This window comes from Quercus suber, unplaced genomic scaffold (genome assembly GCF_002906115.3).
Source record: "Quercus suber isolate HL8 unplaced genomic scaffold, Cork oak 2.0 scaffold_26, whole genome shotgun sequence".
In the NCBI taxonomy this organism is placed as follows: Eukaryota; Viridiplantae; Streptophyta; class Magnoliopsida; order Fagales; family Fagaceae; genus Quercus; species Quercus suber.
The window spans coordinates 522,058-548,959 of NW_027069491.1; the positions used below are offsets into that span (position 1 = coordinate 522,058).

Consider the following 26,902-nt stretch of genomic DNA (forward strand, 5'->3'; position numbering starts at 1 on the left):
AATATATTCATGAATTGAATGCTTACAAGGTGGAGGGAACAATGACAAACAAGACAACCTCTAATAGAATTGAGCAAGAAAAGATGGAAGGCCAACAAATTAAAGCGCACAGCAATCAAAATTAATGAGCTCCCAATCCCACCAAAAGGAATTGGATTAATTAGCAAAAAGAAATTGTGACAAGAGACTATAGATATTAAGATGTACTACTCACCTCACCATGAGATTTCCGAACTGCAACACAATTTGCTAGATACCTGCCATTCTTCTGTGGGGGAGAGAGAGAGAGAGAGAGAGAGGATGAGGGTAGCGAGTAAGAATACGAGTAGGTTTTTGGAAAGAAGATATGGGTAGCGGTCAATAATAATAAGTGGCTAATAAGTGAGGCGAAAGTGAGAAAGTTGGGAGTGGAGAGCTTGAGTGAGCTGCGGTACATATATGCTCTATATTGAGCCAAAGTGAGAAGGAAGCCTTTGCCTTTTTCTACTAGCGTGTAACCTGTCAATGCACAGGAAAGTAACTATTTATGACTTGGCTGATATTGTCTACTCATGCATACACATATCCTGAGCATCAATGTCAAGTTCAACCAGCAAGTATAAACAACATTTTTGCTTTAATTCACAGAGCCAATATATCCTGCACACATTTTTAAAATTTTTGAAAAAAAAAAAAAAAAAAAGAATAAGACAGCAGAAAGAAATATGGTCTAACTTAGGTAAATACAAATTTATAAATTACACAATTTATGGTAAGAAATTTGTTTGAATCATCAAACATTTTCCTTCATATTTACCCTAGAAGACATATCAAAGCTATCTTATAGTTGAATAATGGTCATTAGAAGGATAGTAATATTACAGATGTTTCTACAGCAAAAAAGCAATAACAAGGAAAATATTTCTTCCACAGCATTTCAAACCTTTTTGCACTAAGTCATCATAAGCTAGGGAAGCCTGTAGCTGTCAAATCAGAAGAAAGGCGAAGAGTTTCTAATATTTATTGACTGTTACCTTTTTGTAACTCTTCAGCCATTGTTCTTATTCTGGCAGTACAGGCTTCTCTCTCTGCACATGTTCACAAACACTTACCCTAGGTCTTAAACTTCATTTGAAGTTTTATCCTGAGAATCAATATAGGCCAAAAGCTTTTAATATAAAGAGTAGTGAACACCTAGAACATAACATTCTATGCACAGTGATTCATGACTCATCATAGGCAACTAGCAAAAGGGAGGGAAAAAAGAGCTATAAATTTAAGTCTTATACAATATAGCATTTTCCCTCGTAAGCACACATAACTCTAAATTCTGTTTCCTTTTTTTTTTTTTTTTGGGAGAGATTGTTTCCAATATATTAACTTACAAGTTATAAAACTATTTTCTCAGACCTGAAACAATAAAACAAAAACTGAAGCAAAATTAAGGGAATACATGGAGAAATGTTTAGATGTTTTTAACAATGATGATCTCTCTATAAGAGTGTGCATGTGTGTGCATACATTTTTTGTAATGCTTATATAATGATAAACTGAAATTTCTAAATAAAGTACTCAATGAGACTAGGTGTGCATAATCAAGTTGCAATTGTGCTTTTGGTGGTTATTCCTAGTCATAGATGGATATCTTTTGTAATTTAAGTTGTGAATTCCTAATAGGATTGTGATTTTCTAATCTTGCAGATCACCTATCACAAAAGTTAACTACATTGACTTGCTAAACAGAATTATAAACAACCATACAACTATAATTTTCTTTTGGTCTTCATATAATAACTTTGGAATATTGTTTATCATACGTTACAACAGACCATAATCGAAGAGAATATTAGAAAAAGAAATTAGTGCCTTTGCTTTGATTAAATTAGGGACTCTAGATTGTAGAAAGATTCCACTTCATTTCTACAGAGAAAGAAATTGAATGATCTAAATCCAAAAGAGAAGAATTAAAACAAACCCATTACCAAAAATATTTAATAAAAATAGTCACATATCATAATTTGATTTCCTTAACCCTAATTTTTGGAACAAAAATCCAACTGCAATTGTAAAATTTGAAAACATATAACAAAACTAATTTAACATTAAATTTGTGGAAAAAAAAAGTCAGAGAAAGAAGAGGAACCCGTCAAAGGCATTGTTTATTTCAGGCATTGTTTATTCTTGACGTGGCAGGGGCCTGGACTGTCTTACAGCTTGAGACAGTTGGCGGAAAGATTTCTCAATTTTTTCTCTCTCCACTCTCTATGCCTAATCGACTCGGTCTCTCTCTCTCTCTCTGTTTATCAGACTCTCTCTCAATCTCTTTCAATTTAACTGTGTTTTGTTTTGAACTATGTAGACTGCACAATAAACAGATAAAATTTAAAGCCTCGAGCGTTACAACGTCTGGTATTTTGTAACTTTTAAATTGTATACGTGGCAGGAATTTAAGGGGTTTTTTTTTTTCCTACGTGGCAGAACAGAGGAATCAACTTTCTCTCAGCTTCTGTTTATATATATAGTATTAGATTTCTAAGCCCAACTTCATCTTTATTACTAGTTTTGTTTAGTAGTTATCTTTCATTTGCCTCATAAACTCCTCCAACGAGCTTTTTACAAAGAAACTAGTAGTGGTGGCACATGCTACTCTCTTTGATTGCAAAAATAAGATGAAATAGAGAAGAGGAAGAGAGAAGAAGAAGAAGAAGAAAGATCTTCCATTTGAATCATCATCGCTTATTACAACACTTACGAATAAAAATAAATGTCAAAGGTAGCTAATCCCATTCATATAAAATTTTATTACAATTGAAAACTTAAATAATCTACAAAATTAACAAATGAATTATAAAAACTCCTCCGATCAATGTTTATCTATGTAACTAAGATTGATTCTTAGAGCCTATATATGACTTAAAGATACAATCTATGTTTATCTATGTAACTAAGATTGATTCTTTGAACCTATATATGACTTAAAGATACAATCTGTTGTTCAAAATCTCCCAAGAGTAAATACAATAATCATAATTTTCCAACCAAAGTAGCTAGGTTTTGCTAAGGCATTAACCCAAAGGTTAAATTTCCATAAAAATTATGTCAGTCACTTCAAATGAAACTCTTCATCAAATACCTACTATCATCTATAATGAAGATATATTTTTTTTATTGATACCTGCTTAACCAGTTACATTTTATGCCCACTTTGTATTTTTGGCTTCTTTTTTTTTTTTTTTTGTATAAATGTATTTTTGGCTTAGTTTTTAACAAAGCCCTTTTAACGACAATAGACACTCACACACAACAATACACACTCACACAGAAATAAAAATGAAGAATGGTATTCAAAATACCATTTTCGTAAGCCTCAACAATGTGGCAAGTAATTACTTGATTCTTGTACACCATTTTCTTTCTTATCCTACCCAATGAAGATGACTTAGAGACTATGTAAAAATGATGTAAAAAATTAGAAAACCCATCTTGAAGCCTCGATAACATTTCTCATGGCATTGATGGGAACAAAGAATTAGAAAAAAAATTTACCAAAAGTTGGTCTTTCATCCCTAAAATTTAAGAAGTTCGTTTTTCATCTCAAAACTATTGAAAAGTTTGTATATTGTCCCTAAACTATTGAAAATGTGTTATTTCTGTCCTTAAACTTTAAAAAATATCTTTTTTCATTCCTAAACTATTAAAAAATGTTCTTTTTTCATCCCTACTTTGTCTCTAAGCTATTGAAAAAAGTTTTAACAAAGTTTAAGGATGAAAAAAAAAAACTTTTTAAAGTTTAGGGATGAATAACAAACTTTTGGTAAAGTTTAGGGACTAAAATAGTATTTTACCCAAAACTTAAACACATGAAAAGCAACGTCTAATAATTGTATCTAAATGATAGAGCTGTACAAACATGTCTTCAAAGATGTTTGTATCTGATGGTAAGTATATTATTATAATGACATAGTAGGCTCTATGAATTCTTTTTCCACCATTACCAAGGCAATTTTGCCAAGGATGAACAGGAAGAATCCTAAAGAGAGGTAACTTAGGATTCCATGCTAGAAAATTTTCAAAGTAAATGACACAAGAAATCATTTTAAATCCAAGGAAAAAGAATCATCTAGTTCACACTGACAATAAACTGAACTAATAGTTCTTGCTTCTTGGTAGTGTAAATTCCACCCACGTGCTAATTTATAAGCCTCTCTCTCTCACACACACAAACATTTTAGACACGCAACTGCCCCTAAGGGAGATTCCAAGACCTTATAATGCTAAAATGTGAAACAACGCAGGATCAATGTTGTCTTAATAGGACCTATTAAAAAAAAATGCTGTCTTAATAGGGATTGTATGGAAAGAGATCTCAAATAAATATCTAGACCAACAGGTTTTAACAACTCCACTTTAAATTGGTAATCTAATTAATACCAATATAAGGTCATCAAAACAGCTGAATGCTTAAAAAGAACTTATCTAGCCTAGTCAAATAGGGTGAGTTTTGGGTAAAGAAGAAAAAATGATGCTCAACAAAAGCAGATGCAAAAAAGATGTAATGGAGCAACTGCTGAGTCACAGAGAATTTTTGCTCGAATAGAATTTGACACACAAAAAAAAAAAGGCTCATTACAGTCAAAGATCAGATACGGAACAATAAAATAGAACTGGGGCACTTGAAAGCTAATCAAATCTCCATAACTGAAACAAAAACTCAGTAACTACATTGAAAAGTAAGAACAGATCGATCATACAATAAGGCTGATTCTTACAAGAATGAAATAAAGAGAAAGAGTTAAAAAAAAAAAAAAAAAAAAAAGAGAGAGAGAGAGAGAGAGAAGAGATTAGCCGAAACCCCAGAAAGGAATGAATCAAAATATAAAAAGAATTAGAGAGATATTACTTTACAGGTATTGTGACTGAAGCCGAAACAGCAAAACCACAAAGAACCGCTCTTTTATATTTATCATCAGGATAGCTCCTTTCTTTTCTTGAAACACTGAGTCGTAGCCAGTCACTACTCATAACCAAAAAGACTAAAAATAAACCAGAGGAAAGGTAATACCCTTTTTTTTTTTTTTAATAGATTAAGGAAAAGACAGAATTAACCTCCTATTCTCAAAAACCCCTAAAACCCATTTTCTCTCTCACACGCGCACACACCGTCCACCCCCCTAACTCCCCAACTCCCGTCGCTCATCCATAGCTCCGGCTCCGGCTCTGCGTTCAAACACAGGTCTCTCTCTCTCTCTCTCTCTCTCTCTCTCTCTCTGCTCTTAATTCGTATTTTCATCATATTTCGGTTTTTTTTTTCTTTTTTTTTTTAGTATAGAAAATTTTATTCATAGTCTTTAAGAATGAGTCACCCAAGTATACAGAAGGGGACCAAAACAATCAAATACATAAATTACAAAGCATCCATCAAATCATAGACCCAAAGATAGGAGAAGACGGGTTTTGGGATAGTTTAGAAATGGGAGACGGGAACAAAAATTGGATTTTTTTTTTTTTTTTTTTTTATGAAAAGCTTAGAAGAAAGGTTTGGGGGAGTTTAGAAAGTTTCATAGCTTGAGATTCAATGGAAAAACAGGTGACTTTCTGATTCAATAAAATTCATAACTTGCTTGATTTGAGTACGGGTTGCAGCAAGTGGTTTGATATGTACTATTTATTGTGTAGCCTCACTTTATTAGGCCTGCAACACTTTGATAGCTCATAAGATACAGGAAAAGAAAGTTAAAATTTTGAAGATCTAAAGAGTTCAAAGTTAAATATTTTTTCTTTGCTCATATACAAATAATTATACTCCTCCTCACAGTGATGAGAGAATTATAATCCCAAAACATCCACCCACCACATCCTATTACTGTTTGTCTAAGCCCAGCTGATGAAACCAGACACGGCCTTACTACTTCCCAAAACCCAATTCATCTTGATGCTTTAAAAATGTAACCTTTGGCTGACTTGGTTTTCTAATTCATGGGTATGCTCAAGCCAGTTTTTGTAGTCCAATTTGCTTTCACTTATTCATACTTGACACTCTAATCTAAAACCCTCCTCCTCCACCCAACCACATTGAGTCACTATCACATCTCTTACCAATCAATAATCATATTGAGTTGGGTAATTCCTATATTGATAAAATTCCTTTGTTGATATAACATTCAATGATTGAACCATGACATTGAGTTGCGTATGTGTTTGTTTGTTTGTGTGTGTGAATAGGCTGAGCAAAGAAAGAAAGATGCATAAGGACAGGATATTGAAGCTTGCAAAGGGGTTCAGGGGCAGGGCCAAGAACTGCATAAGGATAGCCAGAGAGAGAGTGGAGAAGGCCTTGCAGTACTCCTACAGAGACCGCCGCAACAAGAAGCGTGACATGCGCTCTCTCTGGATCCAGCGCATCAACGCTGGCACCCGTCAACACGGTGTATGTTTTTCTTTTCTTCTCATTTCTCCTGCATAATTGTTTGTTAGTTGATTTCTTTATTGGCTACTTGTATTTGTCCGCAAATTAATGTTTTCGTTTATTGGGTACAGTTAGCGTTGAGCATCCGGTTATGTTTGGTTGGTTTAATTTGGTGCAATGAAAACATTTGAGATTTTGGTTCTAAATGTTTTGAATGATTATGTATTTTCAATTGGGTAGCTATTTATGGGGGGATTGTATCAAACTATTTAGAACTGAGGATAAGTTTTAGCATCCCCTTCTGACCTTTTTTCCACCCACACCAAGTGTTGGCTTTTTCTGCTCCTCTTTTGGGGCTTTCTTACCTCCTTACCCCGTTTCTATCTAAGATTTTATTTTTATTTTTGGAAATCATGTTTCCTTAGATCTGTGACGCTTGAAGACTTAAAAACTTCATTTTGAACCGGCATATGTAACTATTTTCTATTTAATTAAGTAGCAAAGTGATGCAGAACAAAGAAAAGTTGTCTGCAGACTCTGCACTCTATTGTGGGTAAGCCAAATAGTTTTTCATTAATATGGTAAAATGGGACATATGTGGATTGCAGGTTATTAGGAGCTAACCACTGTATATGAGCTAGTGTTGTACTGTTACTTGATTTATATTTTAAGAGGTGGGAAATTAATACAGCCTTTTGTTGGGCCAAGTTGAATATATTCATGTAGCTGTAGTACTTATCAAAAAATATATATTTTCATGTAGCTGTATTGAAAGAGTACACATTGAGATATGAGAAATCAAGAGATCATTTTTATTTCCCTAGATGGACTAGTTTTGTAGTATGTATTATGATTTAGGAGATGAAAAGGTTGGAAAATAAATGATTTAGAGCTGGATTTTAAGCTCTCTTGTTGATAGGCTGATGATGTTGAAAAACTGATTGATTGAACTGGGAAGTCACTGACATGATATTTATCAAGGAAAATAACTGCTTGGGAATTCCTGCAATTATTAGGTATAAATATCTTATTTTCACCTAGACACTGGCAATGGCCTATAAAAATGTTGCAAGTGATTTTAAATGGCTTATAAGTTAGTAGATTTAATTTGGACTGCTTTGTGTTAAGCTAGATACATTCAATCTATTTGATTGTTGTTTGGACCTTTTGATCACAAACAAGCTGTTAAAGCCTGAGTAGCTGTTCATTTTCTTGTTGATGGTGATCTCAATGCTATTGTTGAGTAAAATGATAAGCATCCTAATGTCCTTGATACTTGTGTAGTTGTATAGTGTTACGGAAAATATATGTATTCCCTTTAGTAATCTAGTTTATGAATTAAAGTATTTACTCATTTTTATGTGGAAACGAATATGTTGATTAGTGTATTGTAAGCATTGACCTGATTTTTTTTTTGATAAGTAACGAAAATTTTATTAAAATAATAAAACAGCCAACCCTTGACCTGATGTATTCTGAAACATCAATCATTGTCATATGCAAACCGGAATTGGAATGGGAACTTGTTTTACCATTTACACAGAACACGTAATGATAGAGTTTACTTCTTTGCAAATTGTGATATTTGCTACGGGTACCTTTACCTTTAGGTGAACCTAATTGATATCCGCTTCATTCTAGTATATCCCCCTTATGATATATGATTCTACTCTTCTATAATCATGATAGTATAATTTCAATAGTTCTAGTGTATAATATTATAAAAAATAAAAATAAAAAATAAAAAAAAGGTTATACCAATGCATAAGGTTCCCCGCTTTTGTGGGGTTTGAGAGAGGTGGTTAGTAGGTAACCTTATCCCCAATTTTGGAGAGAATGATTCTCAGACTAAAACACATGACGCATTGCTTGGGCAAAGGCCACTTGCCATTACACCAATGTCCAACCTCTTTTGGTGTATGTTATTATTAAAGAAAATTTGGATAGGTTATTAGAAGGCTGTGATCCAAATTATTTTCTTGATAGGTAATACCACTCACCTCTGTTATCTTTTTATTTTTTTCCTATTTATAGATGGTTCTTTTTAGCATATATAATTAGATATATAGCTTCTGAAATAATTTAAGTTTATATTTATCATGATAAATTTGACCCAATGGTGGTGCTATTAAATAGGCAACCTGATTGGAAGAGACATCAGCTTAAAACATCTAATTTAACTTTCCAAATTGTAAAACCTTGGGAACAAAAAAAAAAAAAAAAAAAAAAAAAGTTGGTGGGGGGGGGGGGGGGTGGGGGGAGGACTGATCCTTAAGAATCCAAGATTTAGCACCCTGATTCTGTCCATGAGAAAAAAAGTTTCACACTAAAGAAACTGTCAACTCATTTTTCACATTCCACTTAATTTTCTTAGATGTAAGTAATAAAAACTTTCTGGAATAGGAGACCAGAGACTTCTAATATGCGTCAGAATTGTGCAATATGGAACATGTGTATATTGACGAATGAGTGGATTTACCCTTGCTCCATTTTCCTGCATATAAAGACTTTATTTTCATGGTATGCTCCCCATAGGTGACATGGTTCCCTGATAGTATTTTTTCAACTATTTCCAAAACGAGTTGGATGAAAAGATTATCACTTTACTGGACAACTCATTGGCAGCAAGATCTATAATGAAAGCTTAATGAAGCTAATAGAACAGGTGCCCTAGTTGGCCATCATGGACCGAACATCTAGCGTAGAATTAAAGGGCTGGCCTGTTATTGCCTAATTCAATAAATTTGAAGATTTGAGTCTAAATAGGGGCATCAGATTAAGTGGTTGACATATTAAGCTCATTGGAAACTTGAAAACCTATAAATTTGATGCCCTGTTATTAGCTTGGTTTATTTAGAAAATCAGACCATATTGATTTTTTGGTCACTCCCACAACCACCCCCCCCCCCAAGCCAAAAAAAAAAAAGGACATTTTTGGTTAATAAAAAATAAAGTTGTATTTGATGGTTTACCGTGAAGAAAAATAATTGTGTAGTTTTTTTTTTTTTACTTATAAAAAGTAAGATGTAACTGTTTTTCGATTAATAACACATGATTATTTTCCCACCCCATACTCTTTTTGTAAGTCCTGCATTTGATGGTTTGATCTATTTATCTTGGCTGGTTGTTGTTGGTTTAATCGGTAATGTAAGGATTATTCTCTCTCTCTCTCTCTCTTTGACAGATGTTAATTGGTCTAACAGGTAAGTAATGAGGTGGACTCTTGCAAATTGCAATCCCTTCTAATTGGTTTAGTTATGTTCGTGTTTGTTTCTTTGATTTTCCTTTTTGGCTAGGTCTGCTTTACCAACTTTGGACTTTTCTGTGTGCGCATGTGTGTGTGTCTTTTTACATTAAGGTTATTTATTTAAATGTCCATATATTTTTGGTTTTGGATGGCATTATGGTTGTGGTTTTGAAATTTGAAATTTTTTTCCTAATTATTGTTTTATAAGCTTTTGTTTTTTGGATTTTACTTTGTGAATTCTTGATATAGTGGTCTATGGTATTTTTTTTTTTTCATTTCTCATTCCATTTGCTTTATAACTGCCTAGTGGGATTTTGGGTTTGTAGCATTTAACACCTTTCGTTTACAAATGGCTATACGAGTTGAAAAGATTTCAAAACTGCAAAAGCTGCACACCCTTCATAGCGTCTTCTGTGGTGTGACACAACTGCTACCATGATTTGAGTCCTTTTGAGAGTGAAGGCCTGATTTAAGGAATATGGCATATGAGAAATTGGAGTGGACCAATATGGTCCCACCCCTATATAATAGGTTTTCTACATGGATCAAGGTCTTCTTCTGTGAATATGATCATGAGAAAGTAGTGTGGTTAACATGTTGGTTTGGTGTACTGATGTTATGAGAAAGTTGTGAATTATGGAATGAACAGGTTATGGTTATGGTTCTCTTTTTGATTGGTAATTNTAAGCTCATTGGAAACTTGAAAACCTATAAATTTGATGCCCTGTTATTAGCTTGGTTTATTTAGAAAATCAGACCATATTGATTTTTTGGTCACTCCCACAACCACCCCCCCCCCCAAGCCAAAAAAAAAAAAGGACATTTTTGGTTAATAAAAAATAAAGTTGTATTTGATGGTTTACCGTGAAGAAAAATAATTGTGTAGTTTTTTTTTTTTTACTTATAAAAAGTAAGATGTAACTGTTTTTCGATTAATAACACATGATTATTTTCCCACCCCATACTCTTTTTGTAAGTCCTGCATTTGATGGTTTGATCTATTTATCTTGGCTGGTTGTTGTTGGTTTAATCGGTAATGTAAGGATTATTCTCTCTCTCTCTCTCTCTTTGACAGATGTTAATTGGTCTAACAGGTAAGTAATGAGGTGGACTCTTGCAAATTGCAATCCCTTCTAATTGGTTTAGTTATGTTCGTGTTTGTTTCTTTGATTTTCCTTTTTGGCTAGGTCTGCTTTACCAACTTTGGACTTTTCTGTGTGCGCATGTGTGTGTGTCTTTTTACATTAAGGTTATTTATTTAAATGTCCATATATTTTTGGTTTTGGATGGCATTATGGTTGTGGTTTTGAAATTTGAAATTTTTTTCCTAATTATTGTTTTATAAGCTTTTGTTTTTGGATTTTACTTTGTGAATTCTTGATATAGTGGTCTATGGTATTTTTTTTTTTTCATTTCTCATTCCATTTGCTTTATAACTGCCTAGTGGGATTTTGGGTTTGTAGCATTTAACACCTTTCGTTTACAAATGGCTATACGAGTTGAAAAGATTTCAAAACTGCAAAAGCTGCACACCCTTCATAGCGTCTTCTGTGGTGTGACACAACTGCTACCATGATTTGAGTCCTTTTGAGAGTGAAGGCCTGATTTAAGGAATATGGCATATGAGAAATTGGAGTGGACCAATATGGTCCCACCCCTATATAATAGGTTTTCTACATGGATCAAGGTCTTCTTCTGTGAATATGATCATGAGAAAGTAGTGTGGTTAACATGTTGGTTTGGTGTACTGATGTTATGAGAAAGTTGTGAATTATGGAATGAACAGGTTATGGTTATGGTTCTCTTTTTGATTGGTAATTCTTTCGTGTAATATATATCAATGGTTGCTTCTCTTACCGTAATGAGCTGGAGAAATATTATGTAACCTTGTGGACAAGTCCAATTTTCCCTGGTTCTTCACTGTTGGCTCAAATGTAGATCTTGCCCTTCTTGTCTGCAAAGGAAAAATTCTTTTCTGTTGAGTGGTTTTCATATTTTTTGCGAATATTTGAATATATTGGGTAGACATTGATTTTACTGGCTCTTTTTTGTTGTATTATATTTTTTCATAGGTGAGATTATGATTTTCTTGTTGTTTGTGTTTATCAGGTTAATTATGGAAACTTCATGCATGGACTAATGAAAGAGAACATCCAACTGAACAGGAAGTTTGTCAGAACTGTCTATGCATGAACCATATAGTTTCAAGGCCTTGGTAGACATCTCTCGGAATGCATTCCCTGGAAACAAGAATGTGGTGCTTCCTCCCAAAAAGGAAGGCATTTCAATTGTTTTGTAATTGCTGATTTAGACCACTCATCCTTCTCATTGCCTTTTTAAGATAATGGACTGTTATGAGTTGGCTTTTTCTTTTTCTTTCCTTTTTTTTTTTTTTTGGCTTTTGGAACATCCCATGTAATTTTATTTACATCTTTCCTAAATTCTTTTGTTCTCTTCCCCCTCCCCCCGGCCACGGTGGTGATATAATTTTGCATCACAAGTATAAAAGAGCTCCAAATACTGGTAGCTTTTAAGCAGTTGAGAAATATCGACTAAAATTCTGATATAAATTTGTCACTCAAGTTTTACTTCCTAAAGATTGTTGTTGATTTGTCTTAGTAAAATTTGTTGGATTTCTTTTCTATAAAATTGATCTTACATTTAAATTTTTTTTTTTTTTAACATATTCAATATTGGCAATCTATTATTTATACATGGGATGTAAAATAAAATAAATTATATTGACAATTTGAAAGTACAAAGAAATTAGAGTAATTATATTTGATTTTTCAAAAATAATATTTTCTTTCCAATATCTTAAAATAATCAAACTTTGTTCCTTGATTCTATTTCATTCCAACTTAAATAGTGTCAATTTTTGATAATCGTGACAGTTCATTTGTGGATACAATTTTTGTCACAATTTGTTAAAGTTATCAATTGTGAGTAGTGGATAATCACTCTTTAAATGAATCCACCATTTTTTCTTCATTAGTCATAGTCAGCAAGTTGTAAGATTTCTTGGAGATGATGGATTCGGCCCACTCGTTGCTCCAACTCGCAAATTTCATAGTAGAACCAAGTCTGCTCCATGTCTTGATGTTGGGTTTCTTCCCAAGCAATTTGTAATATAATAAAGTAATCATTTATCACTTATAATCAAGCAATTTAACAAAATCGTAATAAAAATTGTATCCCTAAACTTTTTCAAAAAGAGAGAAAAGAAGTCAAAAAACTTGAATAGACATTTTTTATAGACAAACATGACTTTTGTGGTCAAATGCTCCATTACCGATTTACTCTCTTTTCTTTTCTTGACCTCCAACCAAGCACTCTCGCAATGCCTTAGGTTTTGTTGTGGAAAAGCATGGTGCTCATTTTGAAAGAAAGAACATAGATTCGAATTTTGCTTGCGCCAAAAAATTTTGGTCCAATTAACAAGTACTCTTAAAACATTCGATAATAGATTATTTTAAAAAAGTTTTGATACTATTTTTATGAAAAATATAAAAGGATAAAATTTAGTTACAAAATTTGTTGTAACCTATAACCTTACTCAATATTTTTTTATTAAATGTGAATTTTAACAAATCCACTTTTAGATTATATCATCTTCTTATATTCTTCATACTTGCAAAATTTTAAAAAAAATTAAAAATCAATAGTTATGTCATTAATAAATTATTTAAATTGCAAGTTTTTGTAGTTTAAAATTATAAATAAAATATAAGCTTATAGATCATATAGTAAATAATATCCAATTTACACAAAATTTGACTTGTGTATTAAGAGCGTAAAAAACATGTAATTCAACAATTAAATTTTCAAAATATGTAGTAATGTTTATTTTATTAAGTAAATCTGTAATTTTATGCTATAACTAATTTTGAAACTAAACTTTGTACAATAAAAAAAAAATCATACTTTTTTTTGTTTTTTTAATGAAATATTTTTAGAAATATTTCCTAAAACAGATACCTGAAATCCGTTAACTAACTGAACTTAAAATAGAAGAAAAGGGGTCCTGTCCTCTTTCCCATTACTAAGGTAGATATAAAATTCGGCAACCGGTTCGCGAAAGCACCAAAAGAGAGACAGAGAGAGAGTTTAGGGAGAAAGTATATCCTGCATACATTTTGTGTGTGAATGTGAAGTGATGGGCCATAGCCAATAGCTCCACTAGTTCCTCCTCGATTCGATCCAACTCAACTCAAACGGATCCCCATTTCTGTAAGTCTATCAATATCATCATCATCTATTAATTACTGTATTTTTTTAAACAAAACTATTGTGTTTTTCACCTTCCTATTACTTACAAGTTCTCTTCAAACTCTACCTACTATTACTAACAACATATACAAAGCTATGTAATTTGCTTTGTTTTTTTTGCTGCCCTGATATTTCTTTGGAAGAGAAACTTTCACCTAATTGCATTTTTGTTTGGTTTTATTGATTCTAATAATCTCCTTAATTCCAATTTATTATTTTGATATATGCTCTAAGTTGTGTAAACACCAATAGCCTAATTCATTTCATTTTCTTTTAAAATTTGTACTTCCAAGTCTAGATAGAAATAATTAACCAAGCTGGGGTCTGGGAATTTTGGCTTGCCTATGTACAGGTGTGGCATTTTCATTTTAACCGACTTTTAATGATTCTGTAACAATGTTTGTAAAAAATTACTTATATTGTACAACAGCTATTTTTAGGTTCATTTTCTTCAGTTTGTTCCAGATTAATAGTGGGTTGCCTTCATTAAAGGCTTCCCATAGAATGGTTGTTCTATATTACTCATTCGTCCGGGTGGACCAGACTTACAAACCCACTTAAGCTTCTAAGAGTCTATCATCTGGATGGACCAAATAATTTGTATTGGAGGTCATTTGCTAACCAAAGCCGTCAATATGTAGGATCGGAAAATTTAGCTGTTGGTCAACTAATGTGAGTTAGCAGTCCAAATAATATATTAGGAAGGTTGGTTCATTAAAATATGGCCATCTTTAATATATATGTATTTACTGTTATGGGATACTAGCTACTGTGCTTTTATACAATACAATTGCAATATGATGTGATACTTTATTATGATGATCAAAATGTCATGGTAGCAATCAACATGCTTTCAAGGGATGTGGCAATCCTCCAAAATTGGGCCTTTACTACCTTATCTAAATCATGTCATGTCAATGTTCAACCACATAAATTTGGAAGAGATTAAAAAAGAGTAGAGAAAAATATACAAATTTTTATGAGATAGAGAAATTTTGATTGCATTTATCTTTGTGCCCGTCTTCATTTTAAAAGATTAAGATTCCAGCACATTTAACAGTAAAAAAACTAGGCCTGTGCTTGTCACATATTTTCATGTCAATCATGTATGTTCTACTTAACTATAACAGCTTTATCTTTTCTTTCAAGGAAAATCAGTATATTCTCAGAAAATACACACACATATACACTCTCAAGTAATTTTTCCTTGTCTCCCTTTTCCCCCCCCCCCCCCCCCCAAAAAAAAAAAAAGCGTAAAAGTTTCCTGTTGACCTTTGATATCAATGTTGCACATGAGCATGGAACTAATTGCTTGCAATCTTGTTCAGGTTTCTTTAATTTCATGATAAACCCAATAATAGGGAAGCATTCCTTTTCAGATGTCTTTGCTTCTCTCTGTCTGTGGTGGCAATGTCACTATGAGAGCAGGATTTATGTAACTCAGAATGAAGTACTCTCATACTGACAACTTTGACCCTAAGGAGCTACATCTGCGATAGAACAGTTCAATTGTAATGGATAACAACATTGCTGAAAATCCATCTCCAACTCGAGCCAAATGGAGAAAAGTGGCATATGGAGGGATGCAACCTGGGTTTGATGACAATCACACTGATGATTCTTTTCTTGAAGGTATGGTCATGAATGCCAATGTTGTAAAGAGGGACATGTTAAAAGTGATGCAAGACTCGGTTTCTATCTCTCAATATCTATGCATTGTTGTTCTTGTCGGTTTGTTTTGGAACTATACCCTTAGATCAACTCTTGATGAAACTTCCCTTTTGTATCTAGATGTGAGCCTTCTTGGATCAGGTTTTCTAGTTCTCCTTCTAACCAAAGAAATGCTTTCCATCGATCTTCTCTTGCATTACTTACTCAGTGTTTTCTTTTTTACAACTGGACTATATGTTTTGGTTCCCATCTACCAAACTCTAACAAGATCCATTGGGTCAGACTCCATTTGGGCAGTAACATTCACATCAGCTCTTCTAAAAGATTCCGTCTATTTTTACAAAAAACTTATTTTTTCTATTTTACACTATTACTTTTACAAAACACTCACTTCAGTTTATCTATTTTACAAGATATTTCAATAAAATATTCATTCTTCATTAATTTTTTATTATTTTCCCTAATAGTCATACTTTTTTAATTTAAACTTAAATTTTAAGTAAACTTTCAACACCGATGGCTCAGCCAATGGAGCAACTTGTGGTGGAGGTCTGATGGTCAAACCTCTGAAATAGTGTTTCTGACGACCGCCGCTAGATCGGTGTCTCCGCCCACTGTGCTGCTAGCACTGGTGGCCAGACCACCAAAATAGTGGCTTCGGCAACAACTGACAGATCAGTGTTTTCGACCATCATTCTGCCATCAATAAAATATTTCGGTATGTCATTTCAAGGTTACGCATTAAAGATATATATATATATACTATTTACTATTAGTATGATTTTAGTTAATAAAAAAAAAGGCACTAATTTAAATTAAAAATTTTAATATAGACTTTAATAAAATTTCAAATAAAATCATGCTTTGTTTGAAAAAAAAAAAAAAAATCTCAATCATAATTCTTTTATAATTAAAGTCCATAGTAAGGAAGCTTCCTTTCTTCTCACTTTTAACCCCCACCACACATCTGACCCTCACTTTTAAGCCACATCCTTTACTTTTTCCTTTTATATCTCACAAAGCCACATCCTTTCTCTACTTCCTCTCCCACGGTCTGTTCTCTTTCTTTTTCTTTTTTTTTTGATCTTTTCCTTTGTCGTAGCTCAGCACTTCTTTCTCTCTTCGCTAATGGCAGCAGCAAGCTCTCCACGAGCAAAGAAAGCAGCAAGCTCTCCATGGCAGTGGTGACAGCGGCCTTGATTTGAGTTTGGGTTTAGGTTGATGGGTTTTAAGTTGTTGAGTTTTCCATTGAAGGTTTGATTTTTGGTTTGATTTTTCTTTATTTTTGGTTGATTTTGTGATTGGAATATCATGGGTCTGGATGGGTTGTGGTGGTGGTGGTGATTGAGTGGTGGTGGCGCTGGGTTTGGTGGTTGGGTTTGTTGTAGTTTGGTGGTGGTTTCCGCGCTAGTTTGTTGCAGTTTGACAGAGGAGTGAGAAAAAAAATAAAAAAATCGGATACATGAACAGTAATCATGTAAATATACACAGATTACTGTTTATTTACACCGGCTGTGTATATTTTACACATTTTTACCCCTACTGCTGTGTGTGTTTTTTTTCTCAAAATGTATAAAATTGGTCAAAATATGTATTTTACACAATTATCCCCACTCATGTGGGTGTTTTTTTTTTCTCAAAATGTATAAAATTGGTAAAAATGTGTATTTTACACAATTATAAAAGAGCTGAGGAAAATGCTCTACTGTTTCACTTCTCATCCTTCATCTATTCCTTCATGACTATTCAGGATCAACCGTGAGAGCTCCTGGGGCTCTGAATAATCCAACCTTGACGAGTTTTATATCTTTAAATGCTTCTGTAGTAGCATCAGTTTTCATTGCTTCTCGCCTTCCATCAAGGCTACATGTTTTTGCCATCATGCTATTCTCATTGCAAGTCTTCCTTTTTGCTCCACTGGTCACTTACTGTATCAAGAAGTATTCCTTCCACTTGCACCTTTGCTTTTCTTTCAGTTTGATGGCCGTGAGGTTGGCTTTTGTTTATACACTACACCGGCTACTTTTTGTTCTGTTGTTGGGTTTATTGGTTTTCGTGACTGTGGTGTATCCTTATTGGCTTATACGGATGCAAGAATACAAGTTTGAGATCAATGGCCCTTGGGATGAGGCTAAGCTTTGTTTTGATATTACAGATTAAGATCAATAGTGCCAACCATTAATGTTTGATGGGAGTTTTTGGAAGATTAATTGTAAAACCAAATGGTTTAATGACTTATCCTTGTCTCTTCTCTCCATTTCAAGTTTTACTTTCAGATATAGTCAAACACTTTCCCAATATCAATTTTTGGAAGGTGAATCAGATTCAGTGGGACATAGCCTTTTATAGAGCCCTTCATGACTGGGAGCATGGATTGATGGAAGACTTCCTTAATCTAATTCATTCCAGTAATATTCAAAGGGATGAAGAAGATATTATCTGTTGGATGCCAACAAAAGGCAAGCTTTTTGAAGTGAAATCCTGCTATAGAATGCTGCGTGGTGTGGGTGCAGTTAATTTCCCATGGAAGAGTTTGCAAGGTAAAAGCCCCTTTGAAAGTAGCTTTTTTTGTCTGGTCTGCTGCTTTAGGGAAGATTTACAAAGGCAAGGCATTATTGTAGTAGATTGATGTTGCATGAGTAAGCAAGACGGGGAGTTAGTTGATCATTTATCGTTTACTCTATGCCCAGAGAACTTTGGACATGAGTCCTTTCATTGTTTGGGTTTAATTGGGCTATGCCTAAGAGAGTGGTGGACTTGGCTTGCTGGAAGGGTCGGTCTACCATTGGAATGGATGCATTTGGAATGCAATCCCTCTGGAAGGTAAGGAATTTCCGGACATTTGAAGGAATTGAGCGACCTATGATAGTGTTGAAGCTGGTTTTCTTACACACTTTATATGAGTGGATGGCTACTTTGAGTGGTCATTCTTTCTCTAGTTTACTAGATCTTGTACTTTTTGTAATCTTGTTACACTCCGTGTACTATTTGTTGTTTCTTTTCGTTTCTTGATTAATAAATTTTCCTTATAACAAAATATAATCAATTTTTGCATTCTCATTAAAGGGATGCATTTTTCGTTAAGTCAGACTTTTGCAGTTGTACATTTAGATCTTTGTGAGCATATATATAATTTTTCATTTTCATATCTGACGGAAAACCAAAGGAAAGCTATTTCCCAATGTCCTTGATACTTGTATAGTTGTATAGCGTTACAGAAAATATATGCATTCCCTTTACTAATCTAGTTTATGAATTACAGTATTTACTCATTTTTATGTGGAAACGAATATGTTAGTGTGTGTATTGTAAGCATTGACCTGATGTATTCTGAAACATCAATCATTGTCATATGCAAACCGGAATTGGAATGGGATCTTGTTATACCATTTACACAGAACACGTAATGATAGAGTTTACCTCTTTGCGAATTGCAATATTTGCTACGGATACCTTTACCTTTCAATATTGGTATGGCCAGGGTGAACTTAATTGATGTCAGCTTCATTCTAGTATATCCCCCTTATGATAAATGGTTTTACTCTTCTATAATCATAAATGTTTAATTTCAATAGTTCTAGTGTATAATGTAAAATAAATAAATAAAAAAAGTTGTGCCCAATGCAAAAGGATCCCCACTTTTGTGGGGTTCGAGAGAAGTGGTTAGTAAGTAATCTTAACCCCTAATTTTGGAGAGAATGATTCTCAGACTAAAACCCATGACGCATTGCTTGGGCAAAGGGCACTTGCCATTACACCAATGTCAAACCACTTTTGGTGTATATTATTATTAAAGAAAACTTGGATAGGTTATTAGAAGGCTGTGATCCAAATTATTTTCTCTATAGGTAATACCACTCACCTCTGCTATATTTTTATTTTTTTATTTTTTTCCTATTTATAGATGGTTCTTTTTAGCATATATAATTAGATATATAGCTTCTGAAATTATTTTAGTTTATATTTATCGTGATAAATTTGACCCAATGGCGGTGCTATTAAATAGGCAACCTGATTGGAAGAGACATCAGCTTAAAACATCTAATTGAACTTTCCAAATTGTAAAACCTTGGGAACAAAAAACCCATTTTTCACATTCCACTTAATTTAGCACCCTAATTCTGTCCATGAGAAAAAAAAGTTAAATAAAGAAACTGTCAACCCATTTTTCACATTCCACTTAATTTTCGTAGATGTAAGTAATAAAAACTTTCTGGAATATGAGACCAGAGACTTCTAACATGCGTCAGAATTGTGCAATATGGAACGTGTGTATATCTATGAATGAGTGGACTTACCCTTGCTCCATTTTCCTGCATATAAACTATAGACTTTATTTTCATGGTATGCTCCCCATAGGTGACATGGTTTCCTGATAGTATTTTTTCAACTATTTCCAAAACGAGTAGGATGAAAAGATTATCACTTTACTGGACAACTCATTGGCATCAAGATCTATAATGAAAGCTTAATGAAGCATATAGAACAGGTGTCCTAGTTAGCCATCATGGACCGAACATCTAGCATAGAGTTAAAGAACTGGCCTGTTATTGCCTAATTCAATAAATTTGAAGATTTGAGTCTAAATAGGGGCATCAGATTAAGGGGTTGATATATTAAGCTCATTGGAAACTTGAAAACCTATAAATTTGATGCCCTGTTATTAGCTAGGTTTATTTAGAAATTCAGACCATATTGATTTTTTGGTCACTCCTCCCCCCCCCCCCCCGGATTTTTTATTTTTTGGTAAATAAAAAATAAAGTTGTATTTGATGGTTTACCATGAAGAAAAATAATTGTGGTTTTTTTTTTACTTAATAAAAGTAGGATGTAACTGTTTTCAATAGCATTTTCGTTCTTATTGAAATCCAAGGTTGAACGCACTTCTGCAGTAGATTTTGCACCAGTCTTATCCCATGGAAAGCAACAAGTGACTGGGGAGTGTAACCCCTCCAACAAGCAACAAGCATGGAATGAGACCTGTGCAAAATCCCCTTCAACCACGGTTCCTCCTTGGGCTTTTCTCCCATATTCTGTATTCATAGCAATAATTCTCTATGCTTTCGAAGCAAATATTTTATGCTTTGTATTTTTTTATATTTTTATTTTACTGTTTTAGTTCACACGGTAGCATAAGATATAATGATATGGGTAATTCTAGCATACCTCTTTTTTTTGGAGTACGGTACCACTAGTAGGCAACCCGTTATGATGGTACCATCTTCACATTGTGTAGTACTAACATCACATGTCACATTTGGTAGTTCCTTATTTTTTCTCACATTTAATAGTATCATCCTCACATTGTACAGTACTAACATCACATTCATAGCAATAATTCTCTATACTTTCGAAGCAAATATTTTATGCTTTGTATATTTTATATATTATTTTTACTGTTTTAGTTCACACGGTAGCATAAGATATAATGATATGGGTAATTCTAGCATACCCCATTTTTTTTTTGGAGTACGGTACCCACTAGTAGGCAACATGTTATGACGGTACCATCTTTACATTGTGTAGTACTAACATCACATGCCACATTCGGTAGTTACCTTATTTTTTTCTCACATTTAATGGTATTATCCTCACATTGTGCAGTACCAACATCACATGTGATTGTATTTTTGTCACATTCGCAGTTCCCATATTTTTTTTTAACATCAGATTTATGTATCATCCTCACATTGCGCAGTACTAACATCACATGTGACTGTACTTTTATCACATTCGGTGGTTCCTTTATTTTTTCTCACATTTGATGATACCATCCCCACATTATGTAGTACCAACATCATATGTGACAGTATTTTGTAACATTCGGTGGTTTTCTTCTTCTTTTTTCTCACATTTGATGGTACCATCCTCACATTGCACAATACAACATCACATGTGACTGTACTTTTGTCACATTTTGTGGTTCTTTTAATTTTTTTCTTCATATTTGATGGTATCATCTCTCACATTGTGCAGTACCAACATCACATGTGACTGTATTTTGTCACATTCGATGGTTTTTTTATTTTTTTCTCACATTTTTAGTACTATCCTCATATTGTGCAGTACCACATTATATGTAATGTACTTTGTCACATTCAATAGTTCCTTATTTTTTCTCACATTTTATGATACCATCTCACATTACGCAGTACCAAGATCATATGTGACTGTATTTTTGTCACATTCGATAGTTCCTTTATTTTTTCTTCACATTTGATGGTACTATCCTCACATTGTGCAGTACCAACATCACATATGACTGTACTTTTGTCACATTCAATGGTTCCCTTATTTTTTTCTCACATTTTATGGTACCATCTCACATTACACAGTACCAATAGTCACATGTGCACTGTACTTTTAACAACANTCTTCAGTTTCGTCTCTCGAATTCTTCTCGCCCAAACCATCCACAAAAACCTATCTAGAGTCGATGATTACTAACAAAACCCTAAGCAAGACCACAAAAGAAGAACAATCCTAAGCCATGAACGGTTCCTTCGCCAGCTCTAGTGAGGGAATATGTTCTCGCCAAACAAAAGAAATCCATTGTTTATTTGTTGTCCTGGTTCCCTCTCTCTCTCTCTCTCTCTCTCTCTCTCTCTCTCTCGATCGTGCTCTCTTCCTCTCTCTCTCTTCGACTTCACTCCATTTTCAAAAAGGACCTCACCATTAATTGACCTCACTGGTGCACGGAAAGGGATTTTACACGGCGACGATCGAAACCCATTTTAGGTATTGTAGAGTTGGTTTGAAATTTCCCCAAATTTTTTTGATTTGTGCTTCATTTTTTCACCAAAATTGCTTGACAGTGGCAATTGTGAGGTTTTGTTCATTCCAAGTTGACTTTTTCCCCGTCTGTTCTGTTAGAAGAATTTGAAAAAGTTCGCATTTTTATGGATTTTTTGTGAGGATGTGTTTGTTTGGGGTTTGGTTGTGATGGGTATTTATCTTTTTGGTGATTGGTCGTTTTGTTTATGGTTATTTAATCTTGCATGCGTTTCATAATTTTGGTATCTCTGTTTGGTTGATTGAGGCATTCGTATACATTATTTTGAAATGTAAATATTTAATCAAAGATGCCTTTTCTTTTTCTGACATATGTGTTTGTGATTGTGAGAATTCAGGTCCTGCCTATAATAGTAATCCTTGCAATATTACTTTTGTTTTACTGATTAAAGATCTTGTTGGTTGGATTGCATGAAGAGTGGGTTATATATATATATATATATATTTTTTTTTTTTTATGGTGGTGTTAATTACTCTAGTGCTTCCTTTTATTTCCTCTATATTTTGAATTAGATACCTTTTGTTTCAATCATGTTTCTTGTGGAGTTTCATTATTAAGCTGAGTTCCATTATTAGGGTGGGTTTATGTAATTTGCTGCTTTCTATTTTCTGATGTGTGTGTTTTATTTGTTTTACATTGCCTAATATATGGCCCAGGAAGTGACATTTGATATTGAATTATGTTGGCTTTGTGAATTTTTGTATTGCTATTCTTGTGTGTGGTGTGATTCTTAGTATGCGTACGAAGTTTTTTTATTAAAAGATTAAACAAGACAGAAAATTGTATATTCTGATTTTTGGGAGTATCGATTTGTTATTCTGATTTACTCTTGGTGTTGTGATTTCTTGCCATTGATTTGCTGGAATTAATTAGTTGGCCTTAATGTTCTATGAAATTTTCTTGATCAGGGCTGTGATGCTTTGGTCCCTTTGGATGACAACAAAGGTTATAAAAATCATTCCATACCCAATCATACCTTGAGAGGTGTTGATAATGTTGATTTCATCTAGGAGGAGCTTGAAAAGGATTGGTTGGGTGGTACTTTCATGTGCTGATATTGTTTCTATTGCCACCAGAGATGGGATTATGCTGGTCTATTCTCTATCCTAAATTTTCATATGTTCTCTCTCTCTTGAAGATATTTTTTTGTTAATATTAAGGGTTCTTTCAGCTAACGGTTTTAGCAACAGCTTAAGGTTTAGGATTTGATGATTAATTGTGGATAATGATATGCTTAAATTAAACTTGGGGAAAATGTAAGAAATAGATTATAAAAGAGCTAGCATTTTCATTACATTTTTATATGTTAAGGACTCTATCAATAAATTTCTAAAGTACATATTGATTGTGGGGAAAGCTTAGAAACTTAATAAAATGAAAATATGTTCCTGGTGATTTTTGTTGTTTTTGTTTCCACAAATTGTTACATAAAACTTTACTAGTTGTTTCAGGAACTTGATATTGACTTTTATAACTTGATATTGACTTTTGAAGTTTATGTTGAGAAGTATGGACTTCTTTTTTAACTTGACGTTTATTTTTTGAAGTTTATGCCAAAACAATTGAAATTTCTATTCTTAGTGAAACAACTATATGGGATAATCATTTAATGTTTTAATGTTGTTTATGATTTGCTTAAAGCATCGTGATTAACTATGTATATGTTACGCTTTCTTGGACTTGGAAAGGTGATTATATTAACAATAATGTTCATGTGGAGAGAACCATGGAGGTAATGTATCTGATGTGAATATTAAGAGGACAAATGGTGGATAGTGATGGAAAAAGAGGGAATTTTTTTTTTTCTTATAGTAGTTATGAAATTTGCTGTGTAGAATAATGTCTTTGAGGTTGGGGAAATTTTACGTAACTGTCAATGCATACACTTGTTATGTCATAGTTTCCATTGGAGACAATTTTACCCATTTGTTTATCGTTTGGAGAGATAACAGGGTTATATCCTTATTCTTCTAGTTATTAGAGCAAGTGTTCCTAAGTTGGTGCTGGATTCTGTTTTTGAATAAAAGAATTAGATTGCGAAAGCTGTGGAAGAGGAACTCAAAAAGGAATTTCTCTATCTTCTAATCTGGTTTAGTATTAATCAAGTTACAAGGTAAATCTGTTTCTTTTTAATATCTTTGAATTTTACATGCATTGGCCAAGTCAGCTTATGGATTTGAGATTGTTCAAATGGTTATTGTGGACACTAAACCTGATGAACATGTGAAGAGGATTATGAGTGAGATAATTAAACACTACAAGCACACAAACCAAAATATTACGAAAACTTACAGCAAAATGTGTTGGCAAATACCACACAAACATGTCTCTATATCTGTTCTCTTCCATCCTCATCTTGCAAACGAACAAATTAATAATCTAAAATACAACATAATTGTTATAATTATTGTATAAATAAACAGTACAAATATTTATTAGTGTATTTAAATTTCATATACTAACCTGACTGCTTATCCATTGGTTAGGGAGCATGATATTGAAAGCTGCATGATCACCATACTCATATTTCATGGAAACAAGAACTTCACTAAACATTATTCATTGACAAATTCTTATGTCAGAGCTTATTCAATAAATTCATTATTTTTAACACCAACTTCAAAAAGGACAAACCTCTCTTCAAAATTTTTATTAAAAATGTAGTTACATATGATCTTCTCCATTTCAGTAAATGGTTCAAACTCATTCATATCCTCGTCATCACCTAGTCTAGATTCCTAAAAGAATATAGTATAATCAAATTAGCATATAAAAATATGTTGTATTCGCACCCTTATATATCAATGTACACATTCATGAACTCACCTGCAATGAATCTTTGATTTCTTTCCTCTTTTTGACTTTTGGAACTTCAACTTATGATGTGACAATTGGGCTACGTTTTTGTGATCTGGTGACCTTAGGCTTGCTAGAAGGTGTAACACATGATGCTTTAAGTTGAACATTACGAGGGAAAGTTAATTGCAGCATATCCACCTCCTGTGCAATAAAAAAAAAACTCATGTTGCTACTAAACATCCTAAACACATTTAAAATAAATAAATAACAAATACTAATTCACTTACCACATTATGAGATAAGGGTGTTTTGCTGCCAGGTTTTTTATTAGATTGAGTTAGCCCAGCAATGTGAACATTGCAGTCTTCCTCCATTGACACCATCTTAAACACTTTTTTAATGTGCTTTGTATCATTTTGATCCATTTTGTCTTGAACTGGAGATGTAGACTCTATCTTTAGCACATATTGTATCATCTTGATCCATTGTGTCTTGGATTATATATGGAGATGTAGGCTTCATTTCTTTTTTAACATCTACAATATCATTTAAGTTAAGGTCATTGGAATGTTCACTATGTTCCCTTGTTGTTTTCTTTAACTCCAAAAGAATGTCATTCTTAAATGTGTCCATGTTGTTTGCAATGTTTGTCACGGTTTTCTGCATGACTAGCATTTCATCTCTAATACATGTTATTGATTGATCAATTACGGTTTTCTGCATGACTAGCATTTCATATCTAAGACTTGTTATTGATTGCTCAATTCTATGAATTGCTTCATCAAAACCCTGTGGATTAATTTATAGATACAATCATCAACAAATGTCCAACACCAAATTATCATCAAATTCATAAGATTTATTGGTTGAAAAAAGATACCATATTTCGCTTGTCTTCATGTTGAGATGGCATAGCATGAGATTCATTAATATCTTGTTTCTCTAATGGAATACTTTCTATCTCATGTCCACCATCCATTTGTGTTACAACCAACTTTGATAAAAAAATAATAAAAAGAAATGTCAACGACATGGGGGTAATAATTCACATATAAATCATATTTAACTTATTTATAAAAAGTCAAACATTAAAAAAAGTCAATTATTACTTTAGGACTGTCAAAACTTCCAATTGACTTAAATTTAAGCATCCTTTGGTTAACTTCTTTTTTCCCCCAATAACAAACATGTGGTTGAAGTCGTTTGGACACATATTCAAGATTCATTTCAACATTAACATGCTTAAAATAAAACAACTGCAATATGTATAAAAGGGTCATAGAAATTTGATAAGCAAAATCATATTCTTGAAAGTAACTATTTTCTACAACTTACAATTAAAAATAGCAAGCAACCATTAACACCAACACAATTCCTTTCTTTATATTTGCACACACCTCAAACAAGAAAATCCAACACCAACTTCACCCAATTCAAGTTTTTGAACTCATCAATATTAAGGAGAATTGAGATAAAGGACCATTTGATATAAGGTTTTGGAGTGGGACATAATAAAGTACCCAATACAAATAGCAAAAAACAACCAACAAATTCTTTTCCTGATGTTTTCATCTACTTTAGCTTACCCTCTAAGAGGTTAATTGGTATATCCCCTACCACATTTAATCCATGTTGTTGGCATATATGATTTATCTCTTCAGCGCTTACAGCAATAGACACATCTACCCTCTTGATTTTATTCCTAGAATAAATTCTACGTCTTCAGTGGATATTGGTA

The 26,902-nt window shown here is 33.2% G+C and overlaps 3 protein-coding genes and 1 long non-coding RNA gene across 4 annotated transcripts in view; 3 read left to right on the forward strand and 1 right to left on the reverse strand.

Moving 5' to 3' along the window:
* Positions 1-5,147: 5,147 nt before the first annotated feature.
* LOC111994299 (uncharacterized) lies at positions 5,148-12,005 on the forward strand. The gene is given in 4 exon segments (XM_024026162.2): positions 5,148-5,212; positions 6,202-6,406; positions 11,742-11,800; positions 11,802-12,005. Coding segments are annotated over 3 exon segments (375 nt in total). The 5' UTR covers positions 5,148-5,212; positions 6,202-6,220; the 3' UTR covers positions 11,932-12,005.
* A 1,748-nt stretch (positions 12,006-13,753) lies between these two features.
* Positions 13,754-18,614, forward strand: LOC111994292 (phosphatidylinositol N-acetylglucosaminyltransferase subunit C). The gene is made up of 3 exons (XM_024026158.2): positions 13,754-13,862; positions 15,230-15,873; positions 17,279-18,614. Exons 2-3 carry the CDS (start codon positions 15,416-15,418, stop codon positions 17,730-17,732), a joined length of 912 nt encoding a protein of 303 aa, XP_023881926.1. The 5' UTR covers positions 13,754-13,862; positions 15,230-15,415; the 3' UTR covers positions 17,733-18,614.
* LOC111993923 (phosphatidylinositol N-acetylglucosaminyltransferase subunit C) overlaps positions 13,759-26,902 on the forward strand; it is a 48,172-nt gene continuing 35,028 nt past the window's right edge. The window contains 1 exon segment of the mRNA XM_024025759.2: positions 13,759-13,862. The gene's annotated coding sequence lies outside the window, so the exon portion shown is untranslated.
* Positions 25,000-25,593, reverse strand: LOC136065419 (uncharacterized). Its single transcript, XR_010627041.1, has 3 exons — positions 25,452-25,593; positions 25,192-25,316; positions 25,000-25,103 (listed from the first exon to the last, which is right to left on the reverse strand). It is a non-coding gene; the product is annotated as an uncharacterized LOC136065419 (long non-coding RNA).